A 17,581-nucleotide genomic window follows, 5' to 3' on the forward strand; every position below is an offset into this window, starting at 1 on the left:
GTTCATTCTTGGGTCTATTAAGAGGGGCTGTTCACTGCCGCTTTGCATTGCTGCAAGGAAGCTCTGCCAGTTTGATACTGAACTCTGTGCTGTATGTATGCTGTGAGTTGTGCTTCCTTTGCATTTGAAGCCTGCACCTTCTGCTAGGGATCTAGGGGAAGCCTGCATATAGTCTATGAAATGAAACTGCCTTAATACTTTGGACCTGTCAGTAAAGGACTGAACTGACTGAAAAGTTGGAGTCTGACTGAATTTCTTCCAGCTCAAAACTGCACAGTCACGAACCTACAAGCTTGGAGGGCTGCACATGTTTGGCACATGCCATATGCCAGCACTGGGATGGTACCCAGTGGCTCCCCCTCCCAAGCTCCATGCGTTCTTCTGCATAGGCTCAGTTCAGAAGGGACAGAAGACCCTGATCTGCAAGAGATGCCCATCCACACAAGGTCAGCACGCAGTCAGGGCGTAGGTGGTCTGTTTAAATTTTTATAACATTGGCCAACCAACACTAATTAGACCCGGGAACAATTATTCTCAAATACATCAAGTGGGAGTCAATTCTGGATGTGCTTAATTCGAAGCCAGTACACAATTGCCCAAACAGCTGGAGATGAGTTCACTGGTCATTTTATTAATTTTCAGGACGGCAATATGAACGAGGAGTTAACATGATGAGGTTCAGATTCAGATCCAGCGTGAGCGCTTCATTATTTTCAGTATTTTTAGGGTGTGCCTCCAAGTAGACTGCCTCTTGGGAACGAAATTCATGCACGAAGACTTCCTTCACCTTTGTATTCTCCTCACTGCAATTTACCTCCAGCAGGGGCTCTTGGGGCTGACAGTAGACCCTGAGGATCAGTTCGTGCGGAGCCCTGGGCAGGGTGATGGTTCCCTCCAAAGAGAACAGGTAGAGGCCATCGCAGTGGATTGGGATGGAGCGGTTTAGAACATTTATTTCCATTGTGCCATCCCTCTTTTTAATACCAATCGCTTTCTTATAGGCAATGGACTCATCTGAAATGCAAGAAAACACAGGAAAAGCCACAAATGTGTTAGTCCCTAACCTACTAGTTTCTCTTACGAGAAAAGAAAATTGGAGTTGGATTGTAAAAGCAAGAGAACAGAAAATCTATAAAAGAAGGTAAAGAAGCAAGGGTCTTTGCCGAAGCTTTTGCATGAAGTAGGGCTTGTCCCTAAGCATACTGGGTGGGGCTGGCTCAAGACATTTGGGCATCTGAAGCCAACCACAAAATGGTGCCTCTCACCCACTTTTGATAGGTGGCGGGGGGGGGGGTGTCTGTTTCCAAGGTGCTCAATCTCACTGTCCCTTAAGACCCTTGTTCTGCTGATGGCTGTACAAAGCACAAGGATCTGGCAACACAACAGAGAAAGCGAACTTCTAGGAGCTGCCCTCATTGAAAGGACGAAACTAGAATCATTGAAAGGAGTTGAACTCACTCTCATCTTCAAAAAAGTATGCAAGTTCCTGACTCTGCACCTAATCTGTTTCTCATCTCTTTGGGGCCACGGGTCTTAACCAACAAGCATTTTCCCTACTGGTTGTTACCTGCCATTGCTGTTTGCATTTCCAGACTCCTCAATTTTACACACAAACTCTGTCAGCACCTGACATTTCAGCACTTGAAATTTCAGATCTCTGTCAAGAAAATGGTTGCCTCACTTAGGCCTCTGGGTAAAAACTGGCCAGTGTGGTGTAGTGGTTAAGAGCAGTAGACTTGTAATCTGGGGAACCAGGTTCGAGTCTCCGCTCCTCCACATGCAGCTGCTGGGTGACCTTGGGCCAGTCACACTTCTTTGAAGTCTCTCAGCCCCACTCACCTCATAGAGTGTTTGTTGTGGGGGAGGAAGGGAAAAGGAGATTGTTAGCCGCTTTGAGACTCCTTTGTGTAGTGATAAAGCGGGATATCAAATCCAAACTCTTCTGTCAGAAGTTACCATATGTCTCAGCTCCAATCCCAGCTGGCATTTCCCTCCTGCCTCCTCCAACCTGTCCCCTGACCTCTTCATGCTTGTCGTCTTTCTCAGGGTGATCTAAAGGCACAGGAGTCATTTCTCCGCTCTGCCCCATTTTGGAAGGATTCTAAAGTTCCTAGGCTGTGCTGGAATCTCACACAAGGCCCGGCTCAGGGCAGCCTAAGAAAGCAGGCCTACCTTTGTGGATAAAATGCAGTCTGCTAACATTCAAAATCTGAGAGCTTGGCTCTTCAAGCCCTAACCCCAGATTCTTGAGTCACAGGGAACTTCAGGGAACTCAGCTGCTCCTTCCCTGCACTTAGCCCCCCTTCCTTGAATCCTTGAGTTTCTCTCTGTCCCACCATTTTCCAAATCTTGCTGTTCTTTCTACCTTCCTGTCCTAATCACAGCATTTGCATTCCATTTCTCCCTGTTGCTCCTGAGCCTCCACTGCGCCTGCTGAACCCCTGGCACACACACACCCAATCCTGACAGAACAACAGTCATATTTCTCACTTCCATCTATCTCTACCTCTGTCTTAGAAACAAGAGAGTTTAAGCTGTTGGCCCAGGCAGATTGTTATTTTTGAACTACCTGCACCAAATATATTCAAACTAACCATTTTTGTTCTCTGTAGCCTTTTTGTGTGTTTGTTACCCACCATTTGCTTAAATGCTTTTTATTCTTCTGTATGTTTTGGAAACACTTTGTATACATCTTTTGCTGCTACAATTCTGTCTAAATCTGGGGGCTGACATTTGCATATCCTTTTTGTGCCTTGTAACTTTGCAATGGCAGCTGAAGGGCAAAGTCTCCTCTCACACCCACTTCCAGCTGGTGCAGCAGGCCTGCCCTGGAGCCCAAGCAGGCGCCCAGCTAGGCATGGAGAAATCCATCTGCTTGGCTTCACCTCAGTTTCTCATCTTGTGTTCAGTTCTCCACATTTCTGCATCGGTTTGTGAGTATTATTTTTTAAAGTCCTCATGAAAGTTCATCAGCATTCAAATGCACGTTTCTTCTAGGCTGCACGTGGCTGTATGCAATTTTGCCCGATACACATTTTTTGCAAGCCATTTCCCTTGACATAATATATTTTATATATTTATTTCCTAAATGTGCATTTTTAATTCACACATTCATCTAATATACAAATTTTTGTACATATTATTTGGTCAGAGAGCCAGTTTAGAAGAATACTGTGGTACCTTGGGTTAAGAACTTAATTTGTTCTGGAGGGCTGTTCTTAACCTGAAACTGTTCTTAACCTGAAGCACCACTTTAGCTAATGGGGCCTCCTGCTGCCACTGTGCCGCCACCGCACAATTTCTGTTCTCATCCTGAAGCAAAATTCTTAACCCAAGGTAATATTTCTGGGTTAGTGGCGTCTGTAACCTGAAGCGTATGTAACCCAAGGTACCACTGTATCTGTTTTTTGGTCCACATATTGCTGGAGAAAGTGCAAATTCGGTAGGCTTGTGTTAAATGTCTTACTGATCTCCCCACCCCTGCGCATCCTTGGCTCCACCCAGAACACCTGCCATTAGCTGAACCAAAAGCTTTCCTCCTCCTGAAGGCTGCCAAGCGCAGCTTCAACGTGACCTTCATTCTACCTCTTATCTCTGCCCTGCTCAGGTATCAGGCTGTTTGCAGTAAAAGGGAATAGAGAAGAAACCAGTAGGAATTATTCTCCAACTGTTCCAACCTAAATTCATTCTCCTGCCTCTTTCACTGGAACAAGGTGGGAGGGAAGGAAGAGGCAAACCCGAGTAGGAGAGGGTGAAGATGGTTCTTCTCTTCCTGGTAAAGCCCATCCAGATCATTTTCCTGCCTGGATGTTCACTAGAGGAGCAAATGCAGAGCCCGGGAGAGAGTGTTCTTCTCCCTCATGCAGCCTGGTCAGAGAATATTCATTGCTGCTTCAGTTCCCTCTGGGCAAATTGGGTTGGAGGGAAGTCAAGACTGGAAGCATCAACTGGTCATGGGGGAGGAGAGAACAGTGCAACCCACCTCAAGCCTTTGGAATAGGGCGAAGGAGAAGGAGGAGGAGGAGGAGAAGAAGGAGAACTCACACTTGATGTAGATCCATTGTGCCTGTGGGTCTGGACTCTGAAACACAACAAAACATGAGGTTATGAAAGGTGCCTACAAGCTCCAGATGGAAATGCAGACATGATGGGACACTAGGGAACCAACATTATGGGGCCTTTTGCATGGGACGGTTTAAGAGGTCTCAACTGCAGTCCTTTAGTACAACTAGTTCCCGCAAGCTACAGAACTCCAGAGCACTGCCTGTGCAGATCCACTGCAGGTGCAACTCCTAGGGGCTAAGGTCCCTTCACCCCCCCCCCCAAAAAAAAAACTATGAGAGGATGCTGGGGCCCCCTAAAGTTGATGAACGTTGCCATTCAAATGGTGTGCATGCACTGCATCATGTGAGCAGGGTGGGGCTTATCTGCCCCCCCCGTAATATTTTATCCAAGTTGGCACCCCGATTCACTGCCTCCCCCCCCCCACGAAAGATGCTGGGAACATTGGCCTCTTCAGAGGCAGTGCACAGCACTGGGAGAGTGGAGTGCTACTAGAGAGTAAAACCTCTGTGGGCTGCAAGGTATCTACTTCTGTGTGTTTGTGTTCAGAGGCAGAACGGGGAAAGCTGAGCTCTTAGTAAACACCAGAGGGGTCAAGAATGATGGCCGCAGGATAGTTAATATTTTGCAGGCTTGGGGATTAGAGCAGTTGGCGGCATCTCATGCATAGCAACCCCCCCCCCCGCCAGCACAAGCCTGTACAGTAACTTCACTTTGAAGACATCACATATACAGTAGCTCCAAAATAGCCATGTTGCTATCCAGTATTATTTCCTGCCTTTGTTTTAGTTATATAACTGGATTCACATGCCCATAACATAGACTGCGGTATTATTAAAATTTTCTCTCTCCCTGTGTGTGTGTATGTGTATCTGGAAACGATGCCTTATGAGGAGCGGCTAAGGGAGCTGGGCATGTTTAGCCTGGAGAAGAGGAGGTTAAGGGGTGATATGATAGCCATGTTCAAATATATGAAGGGATGTCACATGGAGGAGGGAGAAAGGTTGTTTTCTGCTGCTCCAGAGAAGCGGACACGGAGCAATGGATCCAAACTACAAGAAAGAAGATTCCACCTAAACATTAGGACGAACTTCCTGACAGTAAGAGCTGTTCGACAGTGGAATTTGCTGCCAAGGAGTGTGGTGGAGTCTCCTTCTTTGGAGGTCTTTAAGCAGAGGCTTGACAACCATATGTCAGGAGTGGTCTGATGGTGTTTCCTGCTTGGCAGGGGGTTGGACTCGATGGCCCTTGTGGTCTCTTCCAACTCTATGATTCTATGATTCTATGATTCTATAATATATATCTGCCATGTGTCTGATGAAATGAGTTTTAGACTGAAACAGTTTATACTACAATAGATCTGTTAGGGTTGTGTCTAAGGAACTCATATTTGGAGTAGAACCATTGAAATCACTTGACTAGTCATTTAGTTGAGTAGAATCTATTGGAGCTGTATCCTCCTAGCAGCACACGACAGAACCATGAGACAGGTGTAAAATATACTCAAGCAAGAGTTTTATTTAGAATCATAGAGTTGGAAGAGACCACAAGGGCCATCGAGTCCAACCCCCTGCCAAGCAGGAAACACCATCAGAGCACTCCTGACATATGGTTGTCAAGCCTCTGCTTAAAGACCTCCAAAGAAGGAGACTCCACCACACTCCTTGGCAGCAAATTCCACTGCCGAACAGCTCTTACTGTCGGGAAGTTCGTCCTAATGTTTAGGTGGAATCTTCTTTCTTGTAGTTTGGATCCATTGCTCTGTGTCCACTTCTCTGGAGCAACCTTACAAACATATTTACAACCTTACAAACGCAAAGCATGTGGGTGTTCTCTTTTGAAGGCAAATTCAAACTGCAACTTCTCCTCCTTTTGTAGTCATCACCAGCTGTACCTAATCAGCCTAGAAAACCACACCCAGAACTCACAGAAACAGTTCTTAAAGTTACAATCATCTTTCCCGTTTCTTTGCAGAATGACTCCTAACAGAATCCTTACAGCACAATCCTAACCATGTCTACTCAGGATTGAATCCTTTTGAATTCAGCGGGGCTTCCTCCCAAGTAAGCAGGGTTAGGATTTTAGTCTTTAAGTTAAAGGTAAAGGTAAATGGACCCCTGACCATTAGGTCCAGTCGTGGCCGACTCTGGGGTTGCGGTGCTCATCTCGCTTTATTGGCTGAGGGAGCAGGCGTACAGCTTCCGGATCATGTGGCCAGCATGATTAAGCCGCTTCTGGCGAAGCAGAGCAGCGCACGGAAACACCGTTTACCTTCCCACTGGAGCGGTACCTACTTGCACTTTGACGTGCTTTCAAACTGCTAGGTTGGCAGGAGCAGGGACCGAGCAACAGGAGCTCACCCCGTCACGGGGATTCGAACCGCCAACCTTCTGATCGGCAAGTCCTAGGCTCTGTGGTTTAACCCACAGCGCCACCCGCATCCCTTAAGTGAGCATAAGGCTATTATTTAGACTGCAGCAGACTGGCACAGTCCCCCAAGTACAGTTTTCCAACTGTACTTCCAAGCATAAAGAGCAGCAACATCTTCCCTGGTTCTTTCTGTTAGAAGACACCTCCAGAAGGCTCTGGCACCCATTATGAATTTAAATATTAAACAAACACATTTTATTTAGATCAGGCATCCCCAACCTACCCCCCCCAGATGTTTAGGCCTACAACTTCCATGATCCCTAGCTAACAGGACCAGTGGTCAGGGATGATGGGAATTGTAGTCCAAAACATCTGGAGGGCTGAAGGTTGGGGATGCCCAATTTAGATGTTTTTAATATAAAAAGATCCCTAATGTTCTGAACCAATTACAAAGATGATTACAATTTCACAGCTTAAAAAAAAGAGCAAAGGACCAGGGTTTTCCCCTAAACAGCCCCCAAACGGCCAGTGCACTTTGGCATCTGCCTAGAGAGAGCTCTTGACATTTGTAAATGGGCCTCTTACTAGGGAAGAGGTGGGAGCAAGCGCTGGTCTCCCTTAGTCTGTAGGTGGTGTATGCAGCTGCTCGAGAGTTCTTGTGATCGTGATGCCTGGGGGTTTGGTTACCACTCTGTGTCCTCCTGCTCAACCGCATATGGTGGTGGCAGATGCTCTTTGTGTTCTGCAAGCAACCGAACATACAGGTAGGTTGGAATGTTGTGGAAGTATCTAGAGGCAGAGAAAACCAGCCTTTATTTTGAATCCAAATGAAGGCAGAATTATGTTGGGAGGAAGGATTTTAGGCATCATTTTCAAGCTTGCTTTCATTTGCACGGTCCTGGTTTCAGATGTCATTCACAGTGGGACTAATTAGGCTTAGTATATGTACAGAAAGCAAACCAACTATGGATGGTGGTTACAGTATTCAAAAGGCAAAGCAGACACCTTCACAGCAACCTTGCAACCTTCTCGAGGACATTCCCACTTGGTATAGCTACCATGCAACAACAGAGTGTCTCCAATCCCCGTTTCATCTTTTCTTCTTAAAACTATTGATAAAGCCATGATGACAGTTTGTTTGCTCATTCCAACGATCTATATACTGTTTGCCGCCAATCTCTAAACCATACACAGTAAGCTTACAAAAAACATCCACCAGACATACAATGTTTTATCTTGAATTTTCATTCACTGGATACTCAAATGAAAAAGAATTTTAATAGATGGACAAGAATGAGAACTCGGTTATCAACTTTAAGACAGATTGTTGAGTTGCAAATGAAAATTATTCCAACCTGTTTGTACTTATTTCAGGTTCTCCCTATCCCCCTTCCTCTGATCACTGTGGCAAAAGCCAATAAAAGATTTGTTTTTCCAAGGTAAAATACTGTGATTATCCTTGAAGTTGTATTATAGAAAATATGGGCCTGAGAGGCCTGGCCACGGGTGGCTGCACTTTCATCAGGTAACATGTCTTCTGTTGGATCTCCATACCTGATCACAGGCTACTAGAACTAGACCTCTTACAAAAACTGAGGTTCTGTTCCTTGGTATGGGGTGTGGTAAAGGGTTGGTTGCAGCTTTGTGTAAGGAACTAATAAGCGACACACAGGTTTGATATTGGGCATCAGCGTTGTTTAGGAGGGAGATAGAGGAGAGAATATAGGTGATGATGGAATATGGCATGATCTGATCTTGACCCATACAAGAGAAACCATGCTTTAATTGTATCATGGGTGGTACAAGACCCCAATGCAAACTATGGGCTCTATCTGCCTCATATAACCAACATGCTTAGCTCTAGTTAATGCGTGGAGGGGTTAAGGCCATAGCGTAAGCTTAGTTAGGTCACACACCTTCACCTTGGGAAGAAGGGTAACCAAAGCCTTTGTTCTTTTTCCTTTCCTTCATGTGAACCAACTAGTAAGGATGTCTAAGCTGGATGCTCCAAGCATAGACCATGTGGCTTTAGCAACATTTTTTAAACTACCGTAAGTTGTACTGCCTGTCTTTTCTTGCTGCTGTACGGAAAAGCACATGCATTTGACCTTTGAAGAGTTTGCAAGTAAACCATTTTTACTTGCTATGCTAAGGGGACGTGGGCAACTTTGGAAGAAAGCTAGGAGGAGGGATTTTAAAAGTCTAACAGCCTATATTTCCATGCTCTACTTCAATGCATATTTTGTGATTTTAAATCTCTGCTAGGGCTCTCTTGCCAGAGTACCAGGCACCCAGGAATTCTCTTTTTATACCTATTATTTTCCTTGCCAACCAGCACAAATGTTACAGATAGCATCTAACATGCTCCCCAACTGCTGGTGAGGCTGCTGGGGGAGCATACTTCCAAGTCTGGTGGGAGTACCTGCAGGTCCATACATTTTGGTCTCTGGTTTTTAATGAAATTGCAGCAATTAACAGTGCATGTTCCCTGGGATACTCAAGAGTACGCAGCACCAGCGCTGTTTTTTTCAAATGTTTACTGTAACAACTTCATGGTGAGTTCCAGCACCTTTTTTTTAAAAAAAAAAGCACTGGCAATTCCTAAGGAGTTGATTCAATTCTCCCTCTGGCTGCCTCCACTGGAGAGGCAGGGAGGAGGGGCTGTAGTTTCCAGGTTCCGGCGAGACCTTGTGGAGCTTTTGTGAGATCTCGCCGGAAGCCACAGCCACACAACCCTGGCAAGTGACCCTTGGGCAGCAGCGCTGGGGAGTGCGGGGGCACCTTCCCGTTTCACCTCAGGTGGCAAAATGGGCCACCCCTGCATGCGGGACCACATACAGTAACTGGCTGAAGACCTCTGTCCTTAAAAGTATATTGAAGCCAAGTTCTTAAGGGTCTTGTAAAATAATACAAGAACCTTGAACTTGACCCAGAAGCATTTGGGCAGCACGGGCAAACTTCCAGGGACTTAGGTGCTGTCTGTCTGTCTCCACCACCCGTCCAGCCTCAGCATTCTGCGCCAGTGGGAGCTTCCAGATCAGGCACAAAGGCAGCCCCACATCAAGGGGATGGAGCAATTCCTCTGACAGGAAAGGTTGCAGGCATCTGGGACTTTTTAGTTTAGAGAAAAGGCAAGTAAGAGGCGACAAGACAGAAGTTTATAAAATTAAACACGGTAAGGAGAGTGGATAGAGAAAAGCTTTTCTTCCTCTCATACACATCCAGTGAAGCTGAATGTTGGACTATTTTGGACTCTGCTGGTCGTGTGCTCATGTCCCAGGAGGATATGGGTCACATCAACGTGACGGGAGACCGGAGTGATAGATCTCGGGTGACGCTGCATTGGGGGAAGGCACAAGGCCTCAGGGTTATCTCCCAACAGGTTCCCCATCTAATTAGAACTCCAGAATGTTGCTTTGATGAGTTTATTCCTGATGAGTTTACTCTAAGAAGCACTTTTGGTTAAGGAACTTTCTTAGCACATCAAATTCATGAATTGGCAACAAAGTTCCCCACAATAAATCTAGAGCAGTGGTTCCCAATCTTTTTGGGCCATGCCCCACCTAAGCATCTCTAAAAACCTGACACCCCCCCCCCCCGGTGACATATAATTTTTATTATTCAAAACCTCCTACTCATGTGGAGGAAGCCTAAAAGGCCATTGACTTGGTCTAACTCATTCTTGAATTGCCAACATTTTAAATAAAATTTAAATAACACATGCTTAGTTTAAAACTAAATATTAAGGCATGATTTAACCTGTTTGATAAAAGCAAAATGTAGTACAGTTTACTGGTTCCAAATGGACAGCTGTATTCCTCTACCAGAGGAGTTTATCATAGGAGGGAACTAATTAGCCAGTAGTTCAACCCTACTTCTGTTGACAAAACCCACACACTAGAATTAAAAAGAACAAAAACTGCAAAGCTAAGACAGATGATCTTATTTCTTGGACCAGCCCATCATCATGCATCAGATTGTTACCTTTCTCTCATGGACCTTTATTTTGTTCCATGTATGGTTGCAGGTCTATCCATCAGGGTAGATCAGATATATTTTCCTCTCCAATCTGACCATTACATCAATTACAAGTTGATGAAGAAGTAGTGAAACGTTTGAGTGGATACAGTGCTAAACACTAGGCTGATTTAGAATGTGTCTCAATATGTATAAAATTTTTAGCTACATTTTAAAAAATTAAGTCACAGTTTGAAAGGCCGCTATTCCAAGACCGATTAAAATGGCTGAAATGAAACTTCCTGAGCCAAAAACAGTCAGGACTACTCTTAAATAACTTCACTGAGAGGAAAATAATTAGTGTGGTGTAATGCTGCTGTGACAGCAGAAACCACTATTGTAAATTCATTGTACTAGCATTTTGTGAAAAATTTTCCCCAGCACAGAAATAGTATCCTAAGCACATTTCAACTGGCATGGAGTTCACAAGCAGGGCAAACTGGACTCTCAAAGGATGTCAACATGCTAAGGTCCAACCGCCCCCTCATTGCAACTGTCTTTATTTTAGTATTTCCTGTTCTCCACAAACACTAATAAATAACAGCGATAAAGCCCCCTTTGCCCCAGCCTCTATGTTCAGAACTAGAAATTGGTTGTCCCCCCCGAAGGTGCTTAGCAGTCCCTGGATGATCAGGGCTATCACTTATTCGGGTCTCACTCCCACCCGTCTCCACCTCTCTTCACTTTCATTCCCTGTGGCAAACCCAGCCCCACTTCTGCAGGCAAGTACATTTCCCAATCTGAAGCTCCCTTGTTGAATCTGGCCAAAATAAAAATGTGAGGTTTACTTGTGTTATTTTCCAGTGCTGGTATTTATCACTAAATTTGGGAATGAGGGTGGCATTGCACTTTTTATTTAATGAACTTGGTAAGGTTTTTAAAAATAATTTAAAATTGCAGGGGATTGGACTAGAAGACCCGTGGGGTCCCTGCCAACTCTACAATTCTATGGTTCTAAGACTTACTTTCCAATTGTTTCAGGGTGCCTTGATAAAGCCTAGCATTTTCTAACAAAATATAAACATGAGAATGGAATTTTAAAATTGTCCTTAAGATTGCCAAGCCTTGAGATTATCAGCCAATTTCAAAAATAAGTGGTATGAGATTTTTTACATTTACTAGTTACAAATTCTGAAATTTACCAACAAATGATGAAAACTAGGACAAAGTTTATCATTAGCCAAAGGCACTTGGCGATTTTTGAGGTATACTAATAACTGTTGAACACCAAGTGGAAATGATCATTACGTGCTCTTAGTATTTAAAACCACCCGTTTCTAACAACAGTTGATGTGAGAAATGGCTATAATATTTCTCTCTTAAGGAAGCAAAGCAATAAACCTGTCCTACATTGTTGGAGAATCTTGTGATTAAGGAGGGAAACAGTGTGGCTAAATCTTTGAGTCAGAGGAAGAGCTCAAATAACCTGCCATTTACATTGTAACTTCTGCAAAGATAGATTTGCACATACCCTAACTCCACAGAAGCCCGCAGCTTTTTGTATGTGTTCCTTAGCACACATGCAGATGAACAGACCAAGGGACCATTTTAATAGCAGGCTTTCCAATACCAATCATGTGGTTTTAAAAGAACCCTATTATATGAAAGCAACACTATTATATGAAAAGTGTGTGCCTTTTTCTGATTCAGGAGAGAAGAAGAGTTTGGATTTGATATCCCGCCTTTCACTCCCCTTCAGGAGTCTCAAAGCGGCTAACATTCTCCTTTCCCTTCCTCCCCCACAACAAACACCCTGTGAGGTGAGTGGGGCTGAGAGACTTCAGAGAAGTATGACTAGCCCAAGGTCACCCAGCAGCTGCATGTGGAGGAGCGGAGACTCGAACCTGGTTCCCCAGATTACGAGACTACCGCTCTTAACCACTACACCACACTGGCTCTAAACATAAACAAAATCTGTGGACTTCAGGATGGGAAAGCCTCGTCTGTGTGAATCTGTCAGGCGAGTCATGCCTGTAAGGTTCTTTTGAAGACTTACCCTAAGGTAGCACAAGCCAATGCAGATCAGGCAGGCAAGCAAGACCACCAGCTGTACAGCAATGGTCCCAAGCTGCATCCAGATTTGTCTGCTTCTTTTCCTGTCCTCCTCACACTTCTCAGCAGGTGCTTCTTCCAGTTTTCTGGCCTCCATCTCCACTTGTTCCTCCATGTGCAAAGCACAAAGGAAGAAATTCAACACTGAAGCCAGAGAGCTGTGAATTCCCAGGGACAGCTATTAAATAGCATTAAGAGATCATTTTAAGCCTTATATGCAAACAGAGGCGGGGAACTTCTTTATGACTAATATGAAATTTCCCTTGAATCTCACTCTCTCTCCTTCTGTGGGTGATTGTGGTGGTTGATATTTAAGATATCCCAATTCATTTTTAATAGACATTTAAGCTGATCCCCAGAGATTTATGGATCTCTCTTTTCCTGGCTGTGCCTCCCAAACATGGAGCAAATATGTTGCTCACAGGCCTGTCTGACCCCCTTTCTGAGTGTCTGGGTCAGAAGACGCACAAGGCAAATGTCACTCAGTGAACACAGTGCAACACAGTAAGCTAGAAATAGATGGGTTACAAATAAAATAAATAAAAGCAAAGTTTAGCTGGCATAGCTCAGTTGGTCTTAATCTCAGGGTTGTGAATTTGAGCCCATTAGGCAAAAGATCCCTACACTGCAGGGGGTTGGACTAGATGACCCTCATGGTCCTTTCCAACTCTACTATTCTATGGTTCTAAATAAAAGATACTAGGCCAGCCCCTGGTATTAACCAGGTCTCTTTAGTACTGCCTTACTCCTGAAACCATACCCTTGATCTTTGGCTTCTCCCTTTCCTCCTCTAATCATGCATGCTCCCTCTAACCTTTACCCCTTAAATTCAAACAAGTTCTATAGCTGTGTACACACCATACACTTATAGTGTATAGCCCCCAAAAGAATGGGAATTGTAGTTTGCTAACAGTGCTGGGAACTGTAGCTCTGTGGGTATAAACTACAATTCCCATATTCTCATGAGAGCATAAACCTCCAGCAAGGCCAAATTCTTCAAGTAGAGGAGGTTATTTTTCATTTTTAAATGCCTTCAACAGTTTGAATTTTTTTTCAATCAGAACAAGGTACCATTTTCATGTGGTTGTTTTATTTTAAAAAGTAATCTGTCCTAGTCCCATGAACACAGGGCAAATAACATAACATTGTTGTTGTTTAGTCGTGTCTGACTCTTCATGACCCCATGGACCAGAGCACGCCGGGCACTCCTGTCTTCTACTGCCTCCCACAGTTTGGTCAAACTCATGTTGATAGCTTCGAGAACACTGTCCAACCATCTCGTCCTCTGTTGTCCCCTTCTCCTTGTGCCCTCAATATTTCCCAGCATCAGGGTCTTTTCCAGGAGGTCTTCTCTTCTCAGGAGGTGGCCAAAGTCTTGGAGCCTCAGCTTCTGGATCTGTCTTTCCAGTGAGCACTCAGTGCTGATTTCCTTCAGAATGGATAGGTTTGATCTTCTTGCCGTCCATGGGACTCTCAAGAGTCTGCTCCAGCCCCATAATTCAAAAGCATCACTTCTTCAGCAATCAGCCTTCTTTATGGTCCAGAAAGCCACTCCAGTATCCCTGCCAAAAAAACTCCATGGCAAAAACAACAGGCATATAAAACATAACATTACCTTTGATATAATCTAATAAGCAAGGAAGCATTTTGCTCACTTTTGAAGTCAAATGAAAAGTTCTTATTTCTAGGAGAGTTCCCAAGATGCCCCCTTGTGGCTCAGATCTATTTATTGACAGGTACAGCTTCAAGCCTGCCTTTAGCAGAAGTACTGTGCAATTAAAGCGGGTGAAAGTACTTGGCCATCATGATACATCAAATCCTTTTTAATGGCCCTTTTGTGGTTGGGAAAGGGCAGGAAAATGCACTGAAAAGTGTAGGGCAAACAAATGATTAACAAGAAGATATATAAACACTGGGCAAGCAAATCAGGATGAATGCGCATTTTTGTATATCATCCCTACAAAAAACCGCTGAAACACTCAATTAAAAACTAGACACGGTCTAACTTCTGTATAAGTTTTATGCAAGCAAATCAGGATGAAAGCTCATTAAATGAGGGGTAATGAGGGGACTGTTTATACAACAGAGTTCATTTAAAAGGAAATTGAAAGAAAAAAAGAAAAAAAGAGATTTTAGATGAAATTATGGAAAAGGAGAAACAATTGTCAAAAAAAAGCAAATAAAGAGTCAGCTAAGCAGGCAACTAGAATATTACAAACCCAATGATAGTTAATGATAGTTAATGAAAAAATTAGCTGAAAGATAAAAAGAATGAAACAGAAGTACTTTGAACATGCCAATAAATCAGGAAAACTGCTAGCGTGGCAATTGAACAGAGAAACTCCATAAATAAAATTAATATGAATGGAAAGACTACAGACAAGATGAAGGAAATAAGAGCAGCATTTGTAAAATATTTCTCAGAACTGTATAAGGAAAGGAAAAAATCTGTAAAATAGATGCTGAAAAAGCCTTTGACAATGTGTCTTGGGAGTTCATGGAAAAAATTGCTTGAAGAAATTAATTTTGGACCTAAATTTTAAAATCGAAGCTACAAACATGAGTCTGACCTAACTGCAGGAGGCAGTGGAAGACAGAAGTGCCTGGCGTGCTCTGGTCCAGGGGGTCACCAAGAGTCGGACACGACTAAACGACTAAACAACAACAACAAAATTTTTAAAAGGTATACAAGCAATATATTCATAACAAAATGCCAAGTTAATTGTAAATCAGGTGATAATGGATGAATGTAAAATACAAAAAGGAACTAAACAAGGATGCCGGCTATCACCGCTGTTGTTTATTCTGGTCCTGGAAGTACTTGCAAGAAATATAAGAGCAGATAAGGAAATCACAGGGTAAAAACTGGAAAAAGTGAATTTAAATTGAAAGCATATGCTGATGATTTAGTAATTACTGGATAAAATTGGAAAAGGAAGCAGCATTAGATTTGGAAGGTCATGATAACAGATTTGGATGGCATGCATACTTATGGTATGGGAAAGGGAAAGGGAAAATCCACAAAGGATTCTACAATCATATAATTAGGAGATCACTAATGAGGGTGTGTGAGAGATATAAAGACTTAGTAGAACAAAAAACACCCTGGTGGTTATCGCCAATTGAAGCTTTGTTACTCAAACCGCTTGGCAAAAAAAGGAATTGGCCTACATATAGAGAATTGCTGAAGGATCAAGAAGGGAAATGGAAGCTAAAAGATTACAAGGAAATTAAAGACCACTTTCAGAGTTGGTTACACTACAGACAACTACATGAGATGTACAAGGAAGATAATAAGAAAGGGTTTAGTTATACAACTTCTAGATTTCAAAAGAAGAAGGGAAGCTGCTGAAGAAAGCATATAGTATTTTGCTAGAATGGGAAACAAAAGATGAGGAGGTCAAACCGGTTATGATCAATGGGCACAGCATATAGGACATAATATACGATTTGAGGACTGGGAAAAACTGTGGAAAATAAAGTTGAAATTTAGATTGTTCTCTCTTGAAAGAAAATTATATGAAAATGATATATAGATGGTATATTACACCAGTACAGATCGCAAAAATGTATAAAACCAGGTCAAATATATGTTGGAAATGTAAAGAAAAAGAAGGGACTTTTTATCATATGTGGTGGGAATGTAGAGAAATTAAAATTTTTTTTGAAATTATATACAATGTATTGAAAAAAATGTTTAAAATGACATTTGTAAAAAAACCAGAAGCATTTTTGTTAGGGATTGTAGGACAAGACCTGCCAAGAATTTTTTTTTTAAACTTATTTATGTATGCTACAACAGCAGCAAGAGTCTTGTTAGCACAAAGATGGAAGAACAAGGAAATCCCAATGAAAGAACAGTGGCAAAAAAACTGATAAACTATGTGGAACTGGAACTAGGACAACTGTGGCTTTAAGGAAGAATGGGAACTTTTTACAAATTACAGTGGTACCTCTGGATGCGAATGGGATCTGTTCTGGAGCCTCGTTCACATCCTGAAGCGAATGCAACCCACGTCTGCGCATTTTGATTTGCCGCTTCCGCGCATGACGTCATTTTGAGCGTCTGCGCATGTGTGAGCGGTGAAACCTGGGAGTAATGCGCTCCATTACTTCTGGGTTTCTGTGGAGCGCAACCCGAAAATACTTAACCTGAAGCTACTTCAACCCGAGGAATGACTATCTAAAAAGACAACAAAATGAACTGGACTCCTTGGCAAGTTTTGAATAAACATACACAAATTTATTAGTTGATAACATGTTAGATAGATAATGTAAGGATATGTAAAATTTTATAACACGCAGAGAATAATATGAGCTGAGAAATCAGAGAGAGGAGCTGAGGGAAGTCTTTGGTGGGGGAGGGGAGGGAGGGATGGAAGGGAGGGAGGGAGGGGGAAAAGGGGGGAATAATGTATGTGATTATATGGTTTGATAATTGGCTATGTTGAAATTGATAATAAAAATATATTTTTTAAAAAAGAAAGCTCATTAAATGGATCATTTGAAGGAGCCCTAAGCTGAGAGGTGCTCATTTCTGACATAGGATTGCAATTTGGAAAGTATCTGCATGGAAATTTCCTTTCCCCCAGAAGGTATTTTGGACAGGCCCTTTAGAAATAACTAGGCTTCCAGCAATTTAAGTACAGTGGTACCTTAGGTTAAGAACTTGATTTGCTGGAGGCCCGTACTTAACCTGAAACTGTTCTTAACCTGAAGCACCACTTTAGCTAATGGGGCCTCCTGCTGCTGCCACGCCGCCAGAGCCCAATTTCTTTTCTCATCCTGAAGCAAAGTTCTTAAACCGAGGTAATATTTCTGGGTTAGCGGAGTCTGTAACCTGAAGCGTATGTAACCTGAGGTACCACTGTAGAACAGTCTTGCAGGACCTCATAGTATGACCACCACCGGACCTAGCACAAGCTAGAAAGAGTAGGGCCACTGTATTTGTACAGCCACAGCCCCCTTGGACACCTGACCAGGGAGGGAGGAACAAGCCTCGGGTCCAGGGAGGGCCTCTCCCCAGGCGCCTGGCCCTCTCCCCAGACCTAAGCCAGGAGGCCAGGGGTCTAGGAGACAA

At 43.3% G+C, this 17,581-nt stretch overlaps 1 protein-coding gene across 3 annotated transcripts in view; it reads right to left on the minus strand.

The window, feature by feature from the left end:
* Nucleotides 1-611: 611 nt before the first annotated feature.
* TNFSF4 (TNF superfamily member 4) overlaps nt 612-17,581 on the minus strand; it is a 35,553-nt gene continuing 18,583 nt past the window's right edge. The window contains exons 1-4 of one of the 3 annotated variants that reach the window (XM_083446561.1): nt 12,446-15,141; nt 7,018-7,174; nt 4,045-4,081; nt 612-1,014 (exon numbers count right to left, since the gene is read on the minus strand). In XM_083446561.1, coding sequence (XP_083302687.1) covers nt 1,011-1,014; nt 4,045-4,081; nt 7,018-7,174; nt 12,446-12,616 — 369 coding nt within the window. In that variant the 5' untranslated portion in view covers nt 12,617-15,141 and the 3' untranslated portion in view covers nt 612-1,010. Of the gene's footprint in view, nt 1,015-4,044; nt 4,082-7,017; nt 7,175-12,445; nt 15,413-17,581 lie in introns of those variants that run through there. The other 2 variants (XM_083446560.1, XM_083446559.1) reach the window with 2 other exon arrangements.

Source organism: Podarcis tiliguerta, assembly GCF_965153285.1.
Source record: "Podarcis tiliguerta genome assembly, chromosome: 6".
In the NCBI taxonomy this organism is placed as follows: domain Eukaryota; kingdom Metazoa; phylum Chordata; class Lepidosauria; order Squamata; family Lacertidae; genus Podarcis; species Podarcis tiliguerta.